Source organism: Catharus ustulatus, chromosome 2 (assembly GCF_009819885.2).
Source record: "Catharus ustulatus isolate bCatUst1 chromosome 2, bCatUst1.pri.v2, whole genome shotgun sequence".
Classification (NCBI taxonomy): domain Eukaryota; kingdom Metazoa; phylum Chordata; class Aves; order Passeriformes; family Turdidae; genus Catharus; species Catharus ustulatus.
This window is the reverse complement of record NC_046222.1, coordinates 20,613,111-20,637,259: the sequence shown is the minus strand read 5'-3', so window position 1 is coordinate 20,637,259 and position 24,149 is coordinate 20,613,111. Positions and strand designations below refer to the sequence as shown.

General features: G+C 36.7%; 2 protein-coding genes across 4 annotated transcripts in view; one reads left to right on the top strand and one right to left on the bottom strand.

Annotated features, from left to right (window-relative positions):
* The window catches only part of CMSS1 (cms1 ribosomal small subunit homolog), a 232,513-nt gene that overhangs the window by 203,589 nt on the left and 4,775 nt on the right, over positions 1–24,149 (bottom strand). The window lies entirely within an intron of this gene.
* The window catches only part of FILIP1L (filamin A interacting protein 1 like), a 189,724-nt gene that overhangs the window by 162,621 nt on the left and 2,954 nt on the right, over positions 1–24,149 (top strand). For all 3 annotated transcript variants that reach the window (XM_033051866.2, XM_033051867.2, XM_033051868.1), the window contains 2 exons: positions 8,053–10,786; positions 23,315–23,499. In XM_033051866.2, coding sequence (XP_032907757.1) covers positions 8,053–10,786; positions 23,315–23,499 — 2,919 coding nt within the window. The remainder of the gene's footprint in view (positions 1–8,052; positions 10,787–23,314; positions 23,500–24,149) is intronic.

The following is a 24,149-nucleotide window of genomic DNA, read 5'->3' as shown; positions in this document are numbered from 1 at the left end:
TGATAATATAAGCCCATGGTTAGCATATAAGAAAGGCACAGTGCCTACTCTGCCCTTGGATGAAAATGCAACCCTAGACATTTATTTTTATGTAAAATGTGAGTTAAAATGTTTTTAGAGAGCATCCAGTTCCTGTAAATGTTATGGGAAAATGACATTCACAACTAACTGGTCTCCTCTGAGTAATATGTGGCTGAGAGCCATTTTCTGTCATACCAAAAATATTAACTAATTGAAGTTAAAAAAAGTTTGTATAAATTAGATTCTTGCACAATTATGCCCAATTCTGGTCAAGACAGCAGCACCAGCACTGCCTCAGTTACATCACATACCAGAACAGCAACTATTTTCTCACCTGTGCCCCTGCTAAAAACATTCCATAAAGTGGTCCACCTTGAACCTACACATTATGATGTTATGTAGAGAATAACAAAAACATTCACAGGATTTATCTGTAGAAATTGCTTAAAGAAAACTCATACTGTTCTCTTAATATAAAACAGTATCATTAAATTGAAGTGTAAAAATATGACTTAAGGATTACACACTTACATTGAGCTGAAGCAATTGACTCATTTAGAAAATCAGAACTTCTGCAAACTCCTCAGTCAACTGAAGGATGCAGAGTAAATAGACAAGACAAAAACTCACACCTCCAAATTTTACCCTTCCATCAACAGTAAACACTGCAGAGCAGTGATAGCAAAGTAGTATTTGCCTTACACAAACCAAACACACATGACTGGGATCATCAGTCTAGTTAGCAGCTCACCAGAACTATCCACAGCTTGGGCAAGCTGCACTTCCTTGTTTGTGCCTAATCTTTCCATGGAGAGTGGGGGTGAAGACAGCAGTGCTCCACAAGACAGTTTTCAGGAGCTGAGTTAACTCCTGTACCAGTTTTCACTTGATAAATCTTAGCAGGAGGCTGCAACATTACTGATTCCTAGTACTGACACTCTGAATAGAAAATGCAAACCCATTCACCTGCCCATAGGTAAGGGGTGGATTAAGCCCTGACCTATTTATCTCTGCACTATTACCAAACTGGTGATTTTAAAACCAGCTCAGTAACTGTGGTCAAGCAGTAACATTCTATCAGGAATAACCCTTAAAGTGTACACTTAAAACAAAAGTCAGGTTCATAAAGACACACAATTTCTCCTATCAAATTAACTTGCTAGCGTGTACCATCAAATATCAAATGCAATCATTTTGATGACACTGTTGTTTAAAAATCACAAATTATAAACAACAGTAGTTGTCTAGGTTCATTTTGTGTAATTACTGCACTTAAAACCTAAAATCTGTTACAGTAAGTTAACACTGGTTTTGCATTTTAATAAATCTGAGGATCAGGCACAAAATTTCACTTGTTAAAGATGAAGACAAGACAGAAACAGGACCTGGATTAGTAACTGAAAAGTTCTGCCTCATTCTTCTTGCTTTGACCCCTATACCACATCTCTTGTGGTTCATCTTTCCATTTCCTTCAGAAAGCTTTCCATCTGCAAAACTATAATTTGCTGGCTGACGTAAATTTGAAGAGTTTCAAATTCTGGTGTTGTATCTGAAATTATTGGCTCTATTTCTGACTTTACAGGCAGTATGGTGGGAGACACTGAGAGGTAGGAAGGGGAAGGTGGTGAATTTACACTATGGCAATATTAAAAAAAAACCCGAATTACTAACAAAACCTAACTGCTGTTCCTGTGAGCTGGTTACCTTACTTAAGTATTTAGATTCAGAACCGAAGAGGGTTAAGTCATGCTGTGTGCACAATCATATGGCATTGAAATGCCAATAGTAATAGATAACGACTTCAAAGAATACCTGAAATACCTGTTAAATGTAGAAAGAGGAAAGAAGAAAGCAGAGTGCATCTCAGAAATAGTAACACATCAAAGTCCAGCTCACAATCCATTGTGCCATGTTTTCTAATAAGCTGAATGCTGGGACCCAGAGTTTTTAAGGCTAACTTAAGGTAAAGCTCATTAATATTGTGGTCTTCTCAGGTTAGTGTTCATTTAAAATGTTTTCAGGATAAGCAGTCAAGTCAAAAAAACAAACCAAAAACCTGCCAACAATTTAATAGGACAGCATTTTCTTCACTCCCACCTAAAAATCCCACTCCCATCTCCCTGTCAATCTCAAACACTGTAGATGGATGCCATTAGAAGCGAAGAAATTAACATCAGAATCAGTAATTATCACAGTGACATTCAAGTCCTTACTGCCACAGAAAGCATTAATGTTTTTTACACAAGATTGATGTTTTGATAGGTGACTTTCAAAAGAGAAAATTTTTTTCTTAAACTGAGGTTTCATCATAAGACAAAACTCAATTTTAGTGCTGAAGTAAAATTATTTGAACTGGAAGTTAATCTGGTCTCAAATCTTAAATTAACTAATATTAGTTTGTTAAAAGTTTCTCACACCATCTTCTGTCATCGAATTTACTCAGGATTTCATAACATTTATGAGTGCAAATATCCCTATATCACCAGTAAAAATATTCAGCAACTTAGTAGTTGTGAAATCATGGTCATAAACAACATCAGTGTTCCAGAATAATTAATTTTTAAAAGCATGTATTATCTACAAATGTTTACTCAGCACCACAGCTAAATACATCTGGTTATCCATGCAAAATTTTGCCCGTTAACCTAGAACTGGCAATACCATTCATCTTTTATGACTTTTATTAAGACTTGTAAAGCAACTCAGCATTTTAAGCATCAGATAAAACGATAATTACTTTGTGATAGTACTCACACCTCTGTCATTTAAAGTCCTCATTTTATAAAATAAATTTCCTTATTGGGAAATTTGCCTTACAGTCTCTTGGAGTTGAGACACACTTTGTGGAGGTTTGCATCCTAGCATAAACAAATTCTTTGCAATTTACAGATGTAAATTAATGTAATGGAAAACAAATTTTAAAATAAGTATTCACATTCTGTTGGGAAGTGCTGACTGATTCAGATGAAGCCAGCAGATTACACAACAGCTATGGTATGTTGTTGCTGCTGTAATTTCAAAGGCTTTTGACTTTATGACAGGGAAAAAAAAGAAGCATTAATAAAGATAATAGAGAGCCACAAAAAAAAGCTGTAACATATGTCTTCATAGAAACTGCACATCGATAAATAGAACTGTAGGCAAAGGAAAAGAAAAGATTAAAAAAATGCATAGCCACCCCAAAACCAGAAATACTTCAATAAACACAAATTTTGTTTCAATGAACTGTGGAAGGCACAGACTGGCTTTCTTACAAAAATAAATATGTAACTGCACTGGTGTAAAAAAATTACAACAACTTGTAAGATTTACCAGAAATGATGAAGCATGTTTCTTCTCTTATTAAAGGCCAGACCATGTCTTACTGCTAACTGGGAAGAGTGCCTCAAAGGAAGAGGCATTACTTCATCCACATTTAAAAGCTTTCAGCTTAAAGCTTTTATTTGCTTTGTACCAGGGGAAATTCAAGCATATGTCCAAAAACTTTAGAAATCTCCATCATGTAATAACCTGTAGAATCTCTCATCTTTCATCTGGGGAAGGGTGAAGAGCATAACCTAGTTAAAAATATGGATTTTTATTATTAAAAAAAAAGAAACACAGAAATTAAAAATCACTATCATTTCTGCAGAATGGTCTGATACAGATATTTACAATATGTACATTAAAAACTCCACAACACTTCAGTGAGAGGAAGGACAAAAGCTGACCTTTACAAACCATCATCTATTTCACTTGCATCCTTAGAAGACAGCCTTTTCTGAAGTTACCACTAAAACATTCCTTAAACAAACAAACAAACAAACAAACAAAAAAATACTAATTTTTATTCTCATTATTCAAATAATAATGATTCATTCCAGAACAAACTAAAAAAAAATTAAAAAACAAGAGCGTTGCAATCTCAGCTCCCATACTTTCTTTGGCTTTTCTGAAACGCAAAGGAAAAGTCACCCCCTTAGAATTCTGCAAAAACATAAATTAAACAATCTCCATGTAATACAGGTCACCCCAGGAATATGGAAAGTCCCTCTTAAAGGCAAAATGTTATGACATGACACCAGGACAATGAACTGTTATGGGAGTCTCCAAATCTTGTCCTGAATACAGTCATTATGTTGCCAAATAAAATGTACTGTAGCTGAAGCTATATTCACTTAGAAAAAATGAGGAAAAACAAGACAACATAATTGAATGCATGGCATTAACACCAAGAAGCTGTAGCCTGCATACTGAGGGAAACAACTAAAAAGAACAGAGGAGAGCAGAGCAATACAATTTCTTCCAGGAAATAAAGGAGCCATTAACTGGTATTGCAAATAAGTACATTATTAAGCCACAATAAAGCAATAATTTATAACAGAAGCTCTGAAGTAATAAGACACTGCCCTGACTCTCTTTAACTACCTACCAGTCATGTTCATAAAAACAAATTTCAATGTCTGTTTTTGCTGGCCTCAATTCAGAAAGTGTTGTTGTAGTCCTGTGAAGTCAACTGCTTAGAGTTGTGTAAAAGCTTTTGTCTAAATGACATACCTACCTTTGCCTAATACAAAATTACATGATCATTGAATTTAGCTGGCAAAGAAAATTATTAAAATATTTTATTGGATAGGGGAGTGCCTGTTCTTTTTTAAAAACTCTTATTTATTTAAGCTAACTTCTCTGACCTTTGCATATTTTCAGTAAAATTGCTCTCTCAGATACTCTGGATACTGTTCTTCAGGAAGACAGTATTTTGGATGAAGTTAACACAAAGTACTTTTACCCTGTCACCAAAGTCACTAAGTGCTATTATCAGTTAAAGCACTTCTTCAAGCATGAGACTTCTTAATTCAGATAATACACGTAATCAAGCACTGACCCACAGAACATGGGTTCCAAAAAAAACCCTGACCAAAATTAAGCAATTAATTTAAGAACACAAGCAAGCAAATAAATAACACCAAACCCCCCAAACATTTTAGGATCCTCTTCCATTTCTAAGTGCATGTGTGCAGACACAGTCACTGTGACCTACTGAACCACGAAACAGGAACCCAGGAGTCAAGGAAAATTCTTTGCAAATATTAACAGACTCCCAGCTGACTTCTTGCAATATCAATCTTTATCCAAGAAATCACTATCTACTCAGCAAGTGTTGAGGGTATTTTCTATATAGGAATATATGACTAAGCATACAGTTATCAAAAGCAAGTTAAATGAAAAAACTTAATGACACAGTATCAAAAAATATATCATGTAATACATTCCTTTTTTCTTTCTGGAAACACATTAATATCCTTTAACTACAAGTTGCTGCACTATGCTCTTAACTCCAATCGAATGATTTTATAGTAGCACTTTTAAAAAACTGAATAGACCTCAGTCATTACAAATATTTGCTTGTGAGTCTGTTTGAATCTGAAAACTGCGTTTTATCTTTTGAATGAAGGAATAATTTTTAAGTACAGAAAGTCTTTTGGCATGACCAAAGAAACAGACTCTGTTGAAAATCATCACACAACACCAGTACCAGTAATAAAGGAACTTTTATTCAAATAGCCCACGCAACACAGACCTGAGCAGACTCGACTTGATTTTCAACTTATTTTATTCATTATTTATGGACAATTATCTTATTTGAATCATAAAAATTTTATACAGGATCTCTATGAAAATTACAACTGTTTGTTACTATTTGGCTTAAGAGCTTCTTTCCAAAGCAATTCAAGAGATGTGACTTGCTGGATTCATTAGTTTCATTTGGCCAGAGAGATACCAACTAGTTAATATGGAAGTGTTGGGTAAAACACTGATTACCTAAGGTATTAATGACAGCAGCTAAATGTGCCTTAAAAAAATAAATTACAGTGAAGCAAGCTAAAAATGAATCAAATGCTGGTAAGTCCAAGTAACCATATGAATATGTCTTAAATTCATGCACACATAAAACCTGAGTTCATTCCAAATGAAACTGTTAGTTGTGCTTCTGTTATGGTTTTATAGCTATGGCAACGGTAAATCATCAATTGAACTTCACTACTAAAGCATTCAGAGACAAGGGTGGGGAGGGAAAAAAGATTTTTACACTAAAAAGAATTAGAACTGAAAGTAGCGGTGAAAAGGGGACAAAAGTTTATATACCATGAACACAGTTAAAAGTTGCCTTTGAGATGGTACAATCTTCTCCCCCGTTTATTTGTTCTGTCAACCAGCAGCATTCCTTCAAACTCATTTCACAAATCTCTCCCTCTCCATTTCTACATTTTCATATCTGTTTCCCCCATTATGCTAATTGAGTGTTGCACAGAATTTGTGACTGCTTCAAGTCTTTGATGTTCTGTTAGTTTTTCATACAAAGCATTTAATAATATTCAGCATAGTGCAACTCAGGCACTAAAACATAAACAGTAGGGATTATGAAAATGCTATGAGAAATTTTATTGTCATAGATTTCTATACAACATCACCATTAAATCAGACGAGTCTCGTGGACAGTTGTACAATGGCAAGGACTTCCTATCTCTTTGCAGGAAAATTACATTGCTTCCAAAGGGGATGCTGCTGAGGCAGCCTATTGCCCAGGAATATATGCCTTCAGTCAGTCAACAGCTAATTAAAAGCTGTGCAAAGGAGGCCCTTATCTAAGCTCTTCCTGAACTAAAAGGGAGGTTGCAACAGGAACGTGTCAGTGGAAAGCTGTAAAGACTCATCACTTGGACATAGACATCACAATAGTGACCACAGACAAATGGGGAACGGGAATCCTGTGTTTCAGCAGCAACTTCTAGATAGCTGCCATCATTATGTCAGAGGGAGAAAAAATAAGGTTTAATGGGTGCTTAAACAGTACAACGATTTGTACAAGTACAGTCTTGATAACCAAGTCATTTCCTTCACACAATTTACACATCTGAGTCTGTATCATTCTTATGAACAACATACAAATTCTAATTCTTTATTACTTCATCCTAGGCTTTTCAGATTTTTGTATAATACCAGAATATATTTATCTTGGCTGTAGGAAAAATGTAATTGAAAGGAGGCATAAGTGCTGGCCAAACCTAATCACACTTCAGACAAACTCCAAAAGGATCTCCTTGACAAAGAAAAGTCTACAAAAGAACCTAAGAAGTTGAGGTATTTGGAGGTTTCTTAGGATCTTACATAAATAAACACACAACCTTATGCCCAGTCTCTTGCTAATTAAGTATGTTGCATCCCAAATAAAGACTGAGTATTAATATAAACTTGTCAAACTAATTTTGGAAAATCATCATGAAAACCTTCAAGAATCATATAAAAGCAGGGTTGCACTGAGGCATATCTGCAAATCCAGGCCTAACACACATTAAGACATTTGGGCTTTGTTAAGTTCAAAAGGCACCTGTTTATCTGTTGACTGCATATGTGTGTATGTGTGTGTATTTCATATGAAGTTACAAAGCCTGCACCTTCACTAAGGACAGACTTCCCTAATTTTGCTCTGGTGTGCTGCTTAGGGTTTCACATTAGGCAGCCTGACTAACTGCTCATTGTGGCTACATTTCCTTCACATACTAAAATGTCCTTAAGGTTTGATTGTAAAATATCAGGATGGTTTATAAGTAACAAAGCTACGATGTTTATGATGCTGTAAATTATATCTGCCCTTGAGGGCTACACTGACCTAATTTCTCAAGCATTATAATAATCACGTTTCTTTAAAAAAAAAGACACAGCACACACCAAAAAACAATTAAAGCTTGCATGCGACTCCAGTGCAAAATAACAAGATAGTTTTGTTGCACTGATGCTGTCAGAAGTTGAAAACATATTTCAAGATGCACAGTAACTGAAGTTGATAAGTCTAAATGATTGTACTGAAGTGTCCATTACAAAAGAACTTCTGAATGGGAAGTAAGGCCAGTGGGCACTTCCAAACGATGCTGCAAGAAGAGGTCTGCTTGTAGTTATGAGTAGATCTGGCAGAAAAGTTGTAATATTTCAAGTGTATTTTTAAAAGCCCACTAAAATGGTTACAAAATACAATATTATTTCCTCCCACAGATTGAAAAAGCTTCTTGAACAGGAGACAGTATATCAGGCAAAAAAAGAAAAGGAAAACAACAAGAAAATAACTAAACTGAAAGAAGAATTGACTAAACTGAAATCCTTTGCTTTAATGGTGGTGGATGAACAGCAAAGACTCACTGAGCAGTTGAATCAACAAAGTAAAAAAATTCAAGAATTAACCACTTCTACAGAGGAAGCACACAAAAAGCTGACTTTTGCTGAAGCAAAAATTCAAGAAGAGAAACAGAGATCCAGCAGGCTGGAGGCTGAAATCCACGCCCAGAGCAGTAAGACCTCCCAAGACCAAGAAGCAATGATGGCCAAACTAACCAATGAAGACAGTCAGAATCGCCAGCTCCGGCTAAAATTAACAACTCTCAGCCGGCAAATCGATGAGCTGGAAGAGACCAACAAATCTTTACGAAAAGCAGAAGAAGAACTGCAAGACCTAAGGGATAAGATAAATAAAGGAGAGTGTGGGAACGCTGCACTTATGACTGAAGTAGAAGAACTACGGAAACGACTGCTGGAGATGGAAGGAAAAGATGAAGAGCTCATAAAAATGGAAGATCAGTGCAGAGAACTTAATAGAAAGTTAGAAAAAGAAGCATCACAGAGCAAGAACCTTAAAGGCGAAGTTGATAAACTGAACAAAAGAATTATGGAGCTGGAGAAACTAGAAGATGCTTTCAACAAGAGTAAACAGGAATGTTACTCCCTGAAATGCAACCTAGAAAGAGAAAAAATGTTAACAAAGCAGTTGTCCCATGAGTTGGATGGTTTAAAAGCTAGAGTTGGTGAGCTTGAAGCAATTGAAAGCAAATTAGAAAAAACTGAGTGTACACTTAAAGAAGATTTAACAAAGTTGAAGAGTTTAACAGTGATGCTTGTAGATGAAAGAAAAGCTATGGGTGAAAAAATAAAGCAAACAGAAGAAAAGCTGCAAGCTGCAACTTCTCAGCTTCAGGTGGAACAAAATAAAGTGATGTCAGTTACAGAAAAGCTGATGGAGGAAAATAAAAAGGCACTGAAATCGAAATCTGATGCAGAAGAAAAAATGTCCAGTGTTACAAAAGAAAGAGATGAACTGAAAAACAAACTCAAAGCAGAAGAGGAGAAAGGAAGTGATCTTGTTTCTAAAGTGAATATTCTAAGTAAAAGACTTCAGTCTCTGGAAGATGTTGAAAAAGAGTTTCTTAAAAATAAACGTAAGGAGGGTACTAAATCTAGCACCTCCTTGCAGCAGGAAAACAACATAATCAAAGAGCTTTCTCAAGAAGTTGAGAGGCTTAAGCAGAAGCTCAATGAAATGAAGTCTGTAGAAGATGATCTTATGAAAACTGAAGATGAATTTGAATCTCTAGAACGAAAATATGTCAGTGAACGGGACAGAGCCAAGCTCCTCTCAGAGGAGTTGGAGGCTGTGAAAATGGAATTGGCAAGGTATAAATTAACAGAAAAGGCAGAGTGCAATCAGGAGCGCCTTTTAAAGAAACTCAGAGAAGAGGAAGCTAAATCGAGTCACCTTTCCAGAGAAGTAGATGCACTGAAAGAGAAAGTTCATGAATACGTGGCAACAGAAGACCTAATCTGTCACCTGCGAGGTGATCACACAGTCTTACAGAGGAAACTCCTCCAGCAAGAAAACAAAAACAGGGAGTTAGCAAGAGAAATGGAAAGCCTCACGAAAGAACTGGAGAGGTACAGATCCTTCAGCAAGAACATCAGGCCTGCTCTCAATGGAAAGAAAATTCCAGATGTACAAGTTTTTTCTAAAGAAATCCAAACAGATCCAGCAGACAATGAACCACCTGATTACAAAACCCTCATGCCTTTAGAGCGAACAGTCATAAATGGGCAGCTCTATGAAGACAGTGATAATGAGGAGGAACAAACAGCATCTTTCAAAAGCAACTCATCCACAGCAAATGCCGCAAACAAAAAATTATGGATCCCTTGGATGAGGTCCAAAGACAGCCATCCTCAAAATGGAAAGATACACACAAAGCAAAATGGAAACTGTGCACAGACTGGAGATCTAGTACTAAGCCATACACCTGGCCAGCCCCTTCACATAAAAGTAACTCCAGACCATGGACAGAATACAGCAACCCTTGAAATAACCAGTCCTACCACTGAAAGCCCTCACTCCTACACAAGCACAGCAGTCATACCCAACTGTGGCACTCCAAAGCAAAGAATAACCATAATTCAAAATGCCTCCTTAACACCTGTAAAATCAAAACCAGGAGAAGGTTACATGACTCCAGAGCATGTAATTTCTCCTATTACCATGACTACTTTTGCAAGATCCCAAACTCCTGAATCGTGTGGTTCTTTAACTCCTGAAAGAACAATGTCCCCTTTGGCTTTACCTGGCTCAAGTTCTCAGGAACAAACACTCTCCTCGGAGCCTTTGGAAATGGGGGCTAAGCATGCTGTTTTTAGAGTATCCCCAGACAGGCAGTCATCATGGCAGTTTCAGAGATCCAACAGCACAGGATCAAGTGTAATAACTACTGAGGATAACAAAATCCACATTCATTTAGGAAGTCCTTATGTCCAAGCTCTCACCAATTCCAAGCCCATCAGCCCTTGCAATGCAGTGCAAGACAACAGAACTCCAGCATTAGCTAATGGCCTACCCACTAAGCCCACCAATAAAATCACCAGCAGTATTACTATCACACCATCAGCCACTCCTCTGCCACGGCAATCACAAATTACAGTAAGTAATGTCTATAACTGATTCCCATCCATGCTGACACCCTTACCAGCAACCCATCCTGTTTTTCATCCCAGCAAGAATTATTTGGAACAGCCTCTTTACTTTGGGAAAGATCTGTGCATGAACTATACAACAGCATATGGAACTAACGTTAAGTTTTGCCTGCTTAGTGTTATCAAGTGTGCACTTACTGTATATCTTCTCATTGAAATACAGTTATGTAAAATATTTAGTTTGCACTTGTATAAATGCATCTTTATGTATTACCATTTTCAAAATAACTCACATTACTTTTGACTGCAACTTGCCATGGTGAAATATTTTAACATTACAAAAAAACCCCAGTAAATAATTGATTATTTTCATCATTGCTTGCTGAATATTTTTTGTTTGTTATGTGTGGTTTGTATTTTTTCTGCATGTATTATAGAATTTGAATTAAGCCATAATACTGCCTGCTAACTTCAGATAAGACTTGATTCATTATCTTCCCTACTATTTCCCAGTTCCTTCTAGCCCTCTCGTTTCAGGTAATTATCACTACATCACACACAAAATATTACGTATTGTATAACAATCTTGGGTTAAAACTCTTTTTAAACCCTCCTGCAAACTTTGCTTGTAAATGAACCAAGTTCAGAAGCTTGTATAACAAAGTAATTCTCCCCAAACAAGGGTTTTTTTCCAATACAATGAAAAAAACTGCAATCATTTAAATGTGCTGTAAAACAATAAACAGCAACATCTAAACAATAATTCAGGAGAACAGATTTACATACAATATTCACATTTCATCTAAGCTCCTAGCCATCATTTTGACAAAACAGTATAACATCACACAAGTACACTGAAGAAAAAAGATTACCAAACAATGGCATAACTTCATGTTTTTCACTCCATAGACAGAGAGAGCTTGACATAAGCATTAAGAAGCAATACTAGACCAAGTCTCCAAACATGCAGGCCTCTGGGTCTGGGATAAATGGGTGCCATACAGAATGGACAAAGCAGGTTAAGGTATTTCAGTGACAATTATAGTATTTGTGCCTAGGAAAAGGACAGAAATGTAATCAATTCTGTCCTTTACACACATGCCAAGTGGTAGAGCAGCTTCACATACAACATAAATCAGTCCAGAAAATCTGGAATGCACTTTCAAAGTTCTTTTTCACAAAAGCTGTAACAATTGTTCTTATTGTAAAAAGTTAAACGCCCATAAATTTTATGCTTTTTGGGGGGGGGGGGGGGGGGGGGGCGGTGGTGGTGGTATGTATTTTTTTAACTAAAAACTGCAACCTCCTTATCAACAAGGAAGTTTGCAAGTAAGCAGAAAGTCCCTATTCACTAAACCCTTATCTTTATTCTGTCTATATTCCCCAGAGGAAAAAAAATATTTCTGCAGTATAACTTAGCAACAGATTCGGCAAAGAACTTTGGTCCATGATCTCACATAACAAGGGGACTTCTATCACCTTAAAGTCCTTTTGATTGACAGGAAAGTAAATGTTTATAACTGTAGATAATTGCTTTTAGAACAGTTTCTACTGAAAAGCAAAGTCCACTGCCCATAAACATTTTTTCCAGTAAACAATTGGAAGGAAAAAATACTAAATTATATAAGATATGTGATAGAAATGGATAATAAAATATGTATTACAGTTGAACAACGGCCATGTCAAAAAGAGAAATTGTGTGTGAACCTGCACAACCCCATCTTATGTAATATGAAGTTAATAGGCTGCATAAAAGGTCCTCCTTCCTAGTTTTGTCTCACTCTATCTCCCTGGTTGCACAAGTGAGCTCTGACTAAGACCTGGGTCAGAAGGAGTACATGTCTTCTTCTGCAAAGCAAATTTTGACTCACACCAACTTCTGCAAAAGTTACTGATGAAAACAGCAGCCAGAACTCAGGCAAAGCAAAATCATAAAATTTTTAGAGAATGTTAATTATAGAAACAAGTTACCTAATTACATTCAGGCTGCACATTCTTAACTGCAGGGCTCAGTTAAGAGCCCAGAAATCAGTACCTTCAAAATACATTCTCTCCACTTCTGTTTTTTGGGATAATGCATATCCTGCTGATCTATACCTAAGATCTCTGGAGGAACAAATTACAAGTATGGTACTGAACAACTGTGTCTGAAGTAGCCACTTGCCAGCACACTAACAAATGTCAATTCTCCAAAAATTAAAGGACTAAGTTGTCCTCCAGAGGCACTAAAATTTTCTTCAGTTAGACCTAAAACACTTGTAGAAAAAAAAAAATATCAGATCTACCTTCAAAAATACACAGAAATGTGTTGATCATTAACCACTTGACCATCTATTAGAATATCTTATAAAAGAAAAGTACAAATAAGGGCATAGCAATAAGCACACACAGTCCTTTGGACAATTACCAAGCTATTATGAATAAAGAAGTTCAGTCTTTAAAGCTAAGATTTGAATACAAAACCTAGATGAGAGTTCACACCATTTATAAGTATAATCATTTAACAGGACAGTATTTCTGTCCCTGTCTTAAACTCATAAGGATTTATCAGTAACTGTCTAATTAACAAAAGACAAAGGAAGCAGCCACTTATGACCATTAACTCCTAAATAAGTAGCATCAGCACTGCCTGGAAATGAAATTGCTACATTTCCTGAAAACACACCTTGATTAAGGGATGCTTACATTCCCCCACTGATGGAACAACCTCTTTGCAGATTTAACTGACTTTACAGCAAAATTTTTGTCAGTCATTCCAACAGATTTTAAAAAATCAAATAATTATTTTTGCCTGAAAATAAGATTTGCACAATGAAACAGGTTTGTTCTGTTTGAATTCCCAAGATCAATTTCAAAGCAGAGAAAGTAACACCTGGATGTATTTGCTGAGAGCTGAAACGTAATTGTTTAAACAGAAAGAAGTTAGCTGCAATTTTATCATAAAATAACAAACAGAAAGCATAGCTTAAGGAATAAAATTATTGATTTACAAATTAACCTTGAGTTGTTCAGATTACCACTCCATATTTCCAAGTATTTCCATTTTGCTGAGTGGAAATAGCCACCTGCTTCCTTGGTAAACAATAAGAAAACAGCAGAGCAAGGAGAAATTTATCTGAACATTGATTCAAGCACTCTGAACAAAAATATCAAGCACAATCATATTAAAATTTGACAAGTAAGACAGTTTTTCTTGGAATTTCTACTATTCTGTAAGCGGTAAGTATTGCTGTTAATTTGGAGGCTGACACTTTTACTTTCAGCAGTTGCTCAAAAGCCTAAAGTCTGACAGGTATGTAATGGTTCATTTAAATGTTATGGGGAAATAAGGTCACATAGTAAAAAGCATATATCAGAGGGATATATAAACTGTGAAAGTGCATAAAAACAGTTTTCAGCAGATCATAATATCAATCCTTCTTTTTTCCAAAACTCTTGGCAAGCGTCTCTAAGGTCTAAAAATTTACCCTTTCCCCTTTATGTTTAGTTCCCAGCAAAAGGAAATGAGAATTAACTGATTTTAAAATGACAGCAGTTACCAGCCCATTTTCCTTCATCTTTTGGGTTTATTTCAGTGAATGATCAAATGGACACAAGTGAGGGTAGCACCAACACTTTGCTGCTCAGCATTTTTAAGCCATTTTTTTTGTGATTAAATTTCTCAGAAGAAATACTTGCAATTTTTGTCCTTACATAGGGAGGATGGATGAGGGGAGAGAGGGAAAAGGAGGAAAAACAAAAAGAAGAGAGTACAAAGCGAAAATGGTAATTTGAGACCAAAGTGCCCATCCATCAACTATGAGGTAATATTTCAAGTTATTTAAAGACCTCCTGGAAGCCACTAATTAAGAAACAGAATTGACAAAAATTACAGGAGCAGACTGCTAATCTTCCTGATCCAAAGCACTGTAGCCAACACTGTGTCTGGGGACAGTATGTAAGGTTGTAATATGAAAAAGATCTGTATGTAAGCATTTCATGCAGGGATTAGGAAGGCGTGCTCCCCATACTAGGGAAAAAATAATCAGAAACAGAATCGTACAGCTCTATTTTCTGAATAAGATTCAATGGATGCTGCAGGATTAGATGATGGAAATGGAGTAACCATCTGCAGGATGACTTTGTCCCTAGGAAACAGATATTGAGACAGGCAAAACAAAAACTGACAACTGCCTGATCTCCAGGCTTAAGGAAAGACTACCAAAACATTATGTTACCAAGAAACAGAAGAGAAAAAGATCTTATGGCTCAAATACAGCACAAGTGGGTCCATAAAAATGTTTTAAAATTAACACCAAGTACTTTAAGTCAGAAATTGCTCAAAAAAAAAAAAAAAAAAAGACAAACCATAAAAATTTAAGCAGCATGAAGTGTTTTTACAGATCTGCAGCCAGTGGCCCCAAGATGAAGCTGAATGCTCTCTGTGCTGCAGCTAGCACATTATCCAATGGCCCACCTGTGGGCACTCAGAAAGCCTCAAACAGCAGAATTGGCAACTGAATATGATTCTCTTCTGACCACAAAGCAAAGTATTCTTGAGAAACACTTTTTTGAGTCCAAGGGGAAAGAGCTCTTTTAATCAATGTCTCTTCATTTGCCATGCAGTGGTCTGACATGACAGGGTCTCCAAACAGGGATGGCCCAAAGAAGCTCCCTGCCCTTTTTCTGTCCCTACAACAACCCCAATTACAAAATACTGCCTTTTCAGTTGTGCTGTCACCACTTTCTGGAAGACAGCACTGTAAACCAAGGCAAGAAATTAACCTGGATTTAAAAAAACAAAACCAAAACCACAATCAAAAGCCATATGCCACAAATCTTCATTAAAAAAAACCCCAAAAACAAAAAAACAAACAAACAACCTCAACAAAACATCCATTTCATAGCACAGCTTTAAAAAGGAGCTACATCAGCATAACTGAATGGACAAGCAAAAAGTAAAAAGGAGAATTTTATAGTGTAATCGCTGCCAAAGCCCTGGTCCCATCATCTTTGTCTGAAGAGATACAATCTAGTGTGCAAATACATCACAAAGCACTTCAAATATACAACAAACATCCATCGCTCCCATTAAAATGATTCTGTATCTCTCTAGGGAGAGAAGTTAATTGACTTGTGCAAAATCCAAGCAAGGCAGCTTTGAATATGACCAGTACCTACATTTTCTTATCCTTCATTGTCTTATACTCAAGCCACTATAGGTCATGTTTTGTCCTGAAAAAATATCAATCTTAGCTGCATAAAAGGTAGAAAGTCTTTTATTTTAATTATCATTTTATATAAATTAGGGGAAAAAATACATATTGAAAATAGGACTCTGATTAACACATCTTTTAATGTGGCCTTCCAAGAGAAAAACGGCCTACTCACAGACAGAAAAAAGCCATGATGGGAAAAGCCATGATGGTAAGAGGGTCTTTTTCCTTCTCCATGCAGAACCTCTGTAAACCTTTTCAGCATAAAAATTTGCTAACATGGGCAAAACATACTCAAAGCTTTTGAACAGACAATACAGAGAATGAAGATATTTTCACATTAAAAGGTGTGTGCAAGTATAAGTGCAATTTCAAACACCTTTAAAAAACGCCTTAAGAATACTCAAATATCCCTACGTACCCCCAATCTGTACAGAATGATCCTCCACTGCCAAGAATCTTACTCAACAAATAGCAGAGTAGCTTTAAACCAATTGGACTGCAGGTCTCATCCAGGCTGTATTCCCTCCAACACCTGCAGAAACACCTAAGTGCCAGCACTCCCCTGTGCAGGACACAGTTGCTATTGCAGCATGTGTAGTATTCTAAAAAGGCCATACACTTCTGTTCCTAGGGACCCCCGAGTGCCCTGTCAAGGTGCCTGAGACCCCTTGGACTTTCAAGGGGCAAAGAGAAGATTAACAACCAACAGTTGTTCATTCCAGCTGCATGACAATGCTGATCAACCAGCCCCAGGTAACCTTGTCCCCTGAGAGTTAACTCACAACATAACCTTACCCTTCCTGAATCTTGTCAATTATCTACTAGAAATGAGTCTTTAAGTTATCCAAAGTTCAAAATAATATTATCACACTTGCCAGCAAGGACATGTTACAAGAAAAGCAAGGCACGTAACAGAATATAAGAAGTTGTAATCGCAGTGACATATTTAAGTGCGTTAGTGCAAATTGTGCCACATATATGGAAATAAATTCTAATATTAATACAGATTTTTCTGTCAAATATGCCATATTATTGAAATCAAGAAGGCTGTAAAAAAGCAAATATCAAGAGAAGAGTAGAAGACTCATAATACAGAGTTTAAAAAGGATCTCAACACATTTTTGAGCCTATTTTCTCACTACAACTTGACTTAAAATTTTCCATATAAAAACATGGTTCGTACAGTTCTAAAAAACTTCTGCAATGACAACTTCACTGTTACCCAGGAATCTGGAACAGGGCTGAAATATCCTTGTCATTAAGAATCTTGCTGACTTCCAAACTAAATTTATGTTGCTGAAATTGTACTCCAGTATTCTCCTTCCTGCCCCTCCACCAAAGGACTTCGAAATTTATTTTCTCTGCAACACATATAAGAAGACAATTATCATGCCCCTCTTCAGTTTTGTTTTCTCCAGATTAAATAAACCCAAAGGCTCTCCCACTTAATAGCTCAAGTACTACAGCTCTAGATTATTGTAGAGTCATTTTCCCTCTGCTGAGCTGTTTGTAGCGGTGTGACAATGCAGTGAGGCAAGCCAGACACCAGCCTGGCTTAGGTTTTACCCTGAGTTAATGAGAGCAAGGATTACACTGCTTCTGCTCACACACCTCAGTACAGTCATACACACAGGTGTGCTTCATAAAAGGGAATTCAGAGCAACTGAGACTTCTCACTTTGGATTCCTAGAAAACAAATGCCAGGATCTAATGAAAGAAAAGTAAAGAAAAGCAAGTATCTGAATGCTCTGTGCAGTTGAGGGATGCCTAACCAGAAATTTCAGCCAAAGCTGTTTGGCTTGGAAACTAAAGGGGATATTCGAGTTTATCACTTAATCTTAACTCATTCTCACTTGCAGACCTGGCTTTCATTCTGACTGTATTCAATCATCCAGGAACAAATTTAAGTCTGGCAAGAGGCACACTTGCACACATACAGACATGGACTTCTGCGTAAAAGATCTTCAGCACCATCCCCTGGACACTTTGGCTAAAGCTGCAAATGATAATCTGTTACTCAATTTTCTTAAACATAAAATTTAAGCAGTGAGAAAGAACCTTATCTAAAGTCATTTCTCCTAGATCAGGTGCTACAATGATGTAGAAAAACAAGTAAGAAAACTTACAGCATAAATACTACATGCTCCCTTCATTTAAATGAATAAAGTTCAAACAGGAAGCAAAGCACGCATACTTTCAGAAGGAAAAGGAAAGGATTAGGACTAAAAGCAGAAGAACTACTTCAACAGTACAGAAACAGAAATATTTTCTGTCCTTGACACTCCCACACATGCTTGCCTTAGCTCACTCCCTAAAGCAAGCACTGCACTGTGTTAAAAGCTGGCCCATATAAATTAGCCACCTCTGTCTCCATGGGGGAGAAAAAAAGGTGCATATGAAATATACATCCTGATATTTCAGAGCATGCTTTCTCCATTGTCTTCTTGAAATTAGAAGGGCAATTTTCACATTAATGTGTGAAATTTCTCAATTGTCACCTGTGCCAGTGTTTGTCCCCATCCCTGAAATACCCACTGTCATTTGCTAAGAGACAACATAGTCCCTTGTGTACAGTTCTCACTTTAACACGCGTTCTCCTGATGTCTGCCTCAGAAGTTAAATTAAAAATGAAGTTAAAATGCAGCCTTCTCAATTCTTAGATCATTGCTTGCCTTGAAAATCAGCTTTAACTGTTCATTTCTCCAACCAAGCACTGCTATTTTCCAAGCCTCATGCTTTGAACCAGTATGGTACTATTACAGTTAGAGACACACATACCACATAATCCAATTTAAAAGTGGCCAGTTTAATGTTTTTGGTGTTGTCGTTGTTGCAGTAATTATTTGCCAATGCTTACTTAGACACATGAAGTGAAGGAAAACTGTATCACTACTCAGGTCACTCCTGGCCAACATTTTGTTTCTGGGAGTGTTTCAAGAGCATTAATGGGAATTCACAAGGAATCTCCAGAACCTGAAAGGCAGCTCAGTTTGTTCTTTGAAGAACAAACTTTTTTTTTTCTTCTCTGACTTAGAAAGATAACAGATATAAAAAGTGGCCTATAGATGGGAACTCAAGAGACATAGCTAAACAACAATGATGAACACAAAGCCAACAAATTCAGAATACAAATGAGAGTTCAAAAAAGGATGAAGGAGACTAAAACCATTCATGTTGAAGGAGAAAATGAACTGGTAGAAAGGATGCATACATTTGAAGAGAATTGAAGTCATTAATGGTGTGCACACAGATTTCCCATACATAGTTAAAAATCAAATTGAAAAGGCCCACCAAAATCTATATATAAGGGGGTTTCAGTCATTCAGGTCTGTCTAAAAACCAAACCAAACATCCTGAGATACAAGCCTACTATGGCTAATGTATCTGCTTACATGCCTCTCTACACTAAGCCATAGGGAAGGACCTAGGAATACGGCACTAGATTTTCAGTACACATACAACTAAACCAATGCAGAATTTTATATATGGTCACTTCCAAGTGCTTTCCAGACAAATCCCACATAGCACCATTCCCTCTGTATCTGTATCTTACAGCAGCTTAAGTGCTGATCTAGTCAATTGACCCAAAATGTTCTGTTTACAAATCTTATCTGAGATTCATTATTTGTGAAGTACAAGTTTTAGAAAATAAATAAAATTTAGTCCTTGACCTAGCTACACATGTAACTGAATTCAAAAAGCTAAGTGTCAATAAGTGTTTTCCTTAAATTTAAATTACTCCTTCTTTTCTCTCTAGAATATGTATCATAAATGATGAAAAAAAAACCAATTTTAAGTGAAGTATGAGGAGGAAGAGAACTAGATGGGCAGTCTGTTAAATCCTTGCCTTCAGCAGAATCACAATCACTGAAGTGCAAGTTCAGTTTTAATGAGTTAGACACTGGTGCAAACTCTAGGCCAGAGAACAGGAATATTTCAACACCTAACTTCTCATTGATGCTATAAAACCTTAGAGCCTGAATACCAGAGTCAGATGCACAAAACCTGTAAAAATCTGGGCCTACGAGTACCTTTCTGAAGTACTAACACGGTTGGTCAATCAACTCCAGACAATACTCTAACCACTTTGTACCTAAGGAATCTTTGAACTGGAACACTTCTCAAAAAGACCTCGAACCAAATAGCCAAACACAACTCCTAGATATACAATCTCACTTTAATATGCAAGACTTTACAAAAATATTTTTATCCTTTCACCTCACTATAGTTAGTAAATAGTGGCTAATCAAATTCTTTTTACAGTTGGGAAAACAGACACGTTTTCTATCATCTCTATAATTACACCAGGCAGAACACTATCAGTAATAGCCCACTCAAACATTTTATTCTCAATACTGTGCCTCATCTACCAGGCCATAACACATGGTCAGAGGCAAACTCTTCCAACTCGGAACTCATGGAAAGCTACATGGTAGTAACAAAATTATCCCCTCCAACATCAATTCCTTTCTTAACACAGCATCTTTTAGTAACTGAAGCAACATGCTTTTCCGTTTGGGGGCAAAGGGGAAAATATTTTTTTTTTCTTCCTTTCCTACTAATAATATGACTGCTAAAATTCCAATTTACCATAAAAATGCATGCTAATTTTGTTCATTCAGCAGTTAATGAAATATAAAAGGAAATCTTTGCTGCCACCTAGAGGTGAAATCCTGAAGGAACACAGGGAAAGAAAAATGCACCTTTTTCTCCCTACTCACTTTCAAAGCCAAACTCTTTCCTTTCTCAATGCACTAAAAAAAAATTAAAAGCGCTACAAATTGAAAAATTCTGATTTTAAAAACAAAACCATGAAAGAAGTTTTAGACACTCAGACTACATATCTCCTCTTCGGTAGTGACCAGTGTTAAATGCCTGTGAATGTTAAGTACCAGGTACACAGAGTGGAAAACCCAGCCTCTGGCAGCCTGCAACTTATGGCTGGAATCTCCACACATCCACACATCCTTGATGGATGCCCCAAACCAGTACAAATTCTCTGCAAACCAAATTATATCATCACCTCAAAAATTGTCTGTCCCCATGCGTTTCATAGCTCATGGACAAGGAAAAATATTTTTCACATAACTTTAATCCACCCCCAGTGAATGCCCTCTCAAGCATGCTAGAGAATTGCCCTATTCACCATAATGCTACATTTCTGCTGTTGTTTATTTTTCTTACCACCCTCTATTTTCCAATCTTGAAAAGGTGTAGTGCATGTTATTAATGTTCACTCAGTAGACATTTCATAATTGATAGTCTTTTCCATCTTTTTTGCATTTTGGCATACCCTTTCTTGAGCTGTTTGGACAACACCCAGCAAGACATTCACAATGTAGGATGGTTTGGATTCACACCCTAAAAAATTATGGGGCTTGTTTTCTTCTATACTCTTCCTGGAAATTCAAAACCTTTTACACTTTTGACAACTGTCAGTTGCTGAACAATGAGGATGATTTACAGGGATTCCAAGATATGCGTTCTGAGTGACAATAAATGTCACTACTGTACATGAACTAGTTTTCCCTACATATATTATTTTTCAATACACATTTTTACTCACTAACATGAATTACTGCTAGCTCTTGCTTCTAATATTCTGTTATACCATATGTAAATATTATAATTTCAGTACTATCTTCCTGCACAGTTTATGAATATGTTGAGTATCAGAGGTGTCTGTGGGATTCAGATGCTATCTCCACTATACTACTAAAAACTAGCTCACTCCTCTGCTACCTATCCACTTGCCACTTATTAACCTTGAGAATTTTCCTTGGTTTTCCACAGTTTGCGCACAAAATCTGCTCTCACAAGATGCTTTTGTTAGAGACCACTATCAAGGAGGTTTTTTAAAAAACTTACCTAGGTCTTTCCATCCCACAAGGGTCTCATCGTTAAATAATCCAATAGCACGTACCTATAGAACAATATCTGACTAACAGACCTGAATATTATCCCTGACAAGAAAAGTGGATGTTTTCAAAAAATTAGTAACCATGTCGGCAAACATATGACTTAACTGACATTTCTACACTTTGATCAGTTCAGCAGTTATATTTATGAATCTGCTGTGAAGCTTTACTCCAAAGTGGCATTGCACCCCTCTAGCATTACCAACAATTTCAGTGGCAGATTGACACTGATCATGAACAAGGATTGTGCAATTTTAAATATCATCTCCTTCAGGACTCTTAGAAACGTATCACACTGTTCTGGGAGATGGTTACTATTTTGTCTCTTGGTTATCAAACTTCAATTAAGCCCAGGATTATTTTTTTCCTTATTTCCTTATTAAGCACATCTGGGACAAGCAAACTTTCCCCAAATTCCTCCAACACTGAACACATGCAATGATCTGATGTTGGTTCAGCTTTATTCTATTGAAAACTCTGTCATACATAATTACCTACAGGTAAATGGCAACCTTTTGATTTGTGATAATTTTTATTTTTTTAATCAGCCCAGACAGACCATTATAGCCACTAGGAAGTTTTCTCAAAATGCATTTTAATCTAGCTCATTCTTATTCATAATTAAGTCACCAGAAATCCAACACTGCTGTCCATTGTCTCCATTTGAATACTATTTCCATTCTTGGGGTTTTTTTAAAAAAACATGGAATGAGGTTCTTTTACCCTTATTTTGACTGACAAAGGTATATAAAAACGTTTGTGACACAAAAAGGATTTCTCATGAGTAGCATATGTTCAATCCTGGTTCCAGATAATGGTACATTCCAAACAAATTTCTTGACTTTATAGTTGTTCACCCCTTTCCATGCACGTAACTTTTTTTAATATATATTTACTTTTTTTTTTTTGCAATTAAATATTGTGACTATGATTCTGGAGGGAGAGTTGTCTCACAAATATATTAATTTTGTGTACACTGGTCACTGTCAAAGAACAATCTCTCACAGTAAAGTATGACCTGGGTATTGCCTTCTACTCAGGACTGAAACAAGATTTGCTTCCACATGTGGAAGTTCTCTGATTATTCACCCAGGGAACCCACACAGTTCAAGACTTTGCACTGCATCACTCACTCAGTTCCTAGGGCTGATAGTCAGCTGACAGAAAGGAAAGCCCTCTTATTTATACTCTGAGTTTCAATCCATTGAGATTCTTTTGATATTCCCCACTCAAGTAGGTAAGTTAAATACAAAACTTCTGTCTCATTAACAACATGACCAACAAAATAAAGGAAGTTTAAACAAACAGTCCTAAAAGCAGTGCATTCAGGTTTACAAAGTGGAAAAAGCACTACCAAGCTGAAAACACAGCTTGTTTCTTCTCCCTAATGCATGATTTATTTTTTTGGTTTATTTCCAGATTACCAATACTTTCCATCGTTCAATTCCGACTCGGATCCCCAAACCAAAGCCTGCAAGCACAACCAAAGCACCTGTCAAAATTCCTACTGGACATCTCAACAAACCACTCCAAGACAGCCCTTCTGGAAAGATACGCATTATAAGGACTGTGTCTAAAGCCTGCCTTCAAAGTGGAGGGAGAAGGTAAATAATTTTCTGTGATCTGTGACATTAAAATGGATTTAAGCCATCTGAATCTCAGCAGAAATTGTTTCCACGGGAGAAAAATCAGAAACCATCCACATGGCCAGCACATCAAGGGTCACCACTCACAGGACATCAGGACAGCCAAATTCTTAGGAGCCGAAGTTTCCATGTCTGCAGGGACCATGCTCTGCTCCATTTTTTCTGGTGCAATTCCGGATTTTGACACTCACAGTACAGGAGCACAAGACACAATAAGTTTCTTCTATAAATTCAGTTCTGACATGTTTTAAAATAACAATAGTAAAGTTGTTTCAGTAGATTAATAAAATTGTGGTCAATCACATGAAGAGGGGCTGCAGAAAGTGTCATGTTTTCAAAGCTGGTCTAGCCAAGAAGTGCCTCAGTAAGTTCAACATTAAGGTGGAATGAAGAAAGGCATGGAGACATCTCCCCTTGTAAAACATACTGAATTTAGAGAAATTCAGAGCTCCTTGGTGTGCCAAGCATCACTTTAAAAGTATGTTGTGAAGATAAGCAACTTCCTCCTCAAGGAGTTAACTAGCGTGATTACCTCTACTACAATTCACGCAGATGTTATGTTAGGAAAAGAGATGAGCGAATCAAGACGGATATTGTTTGCATCAGCT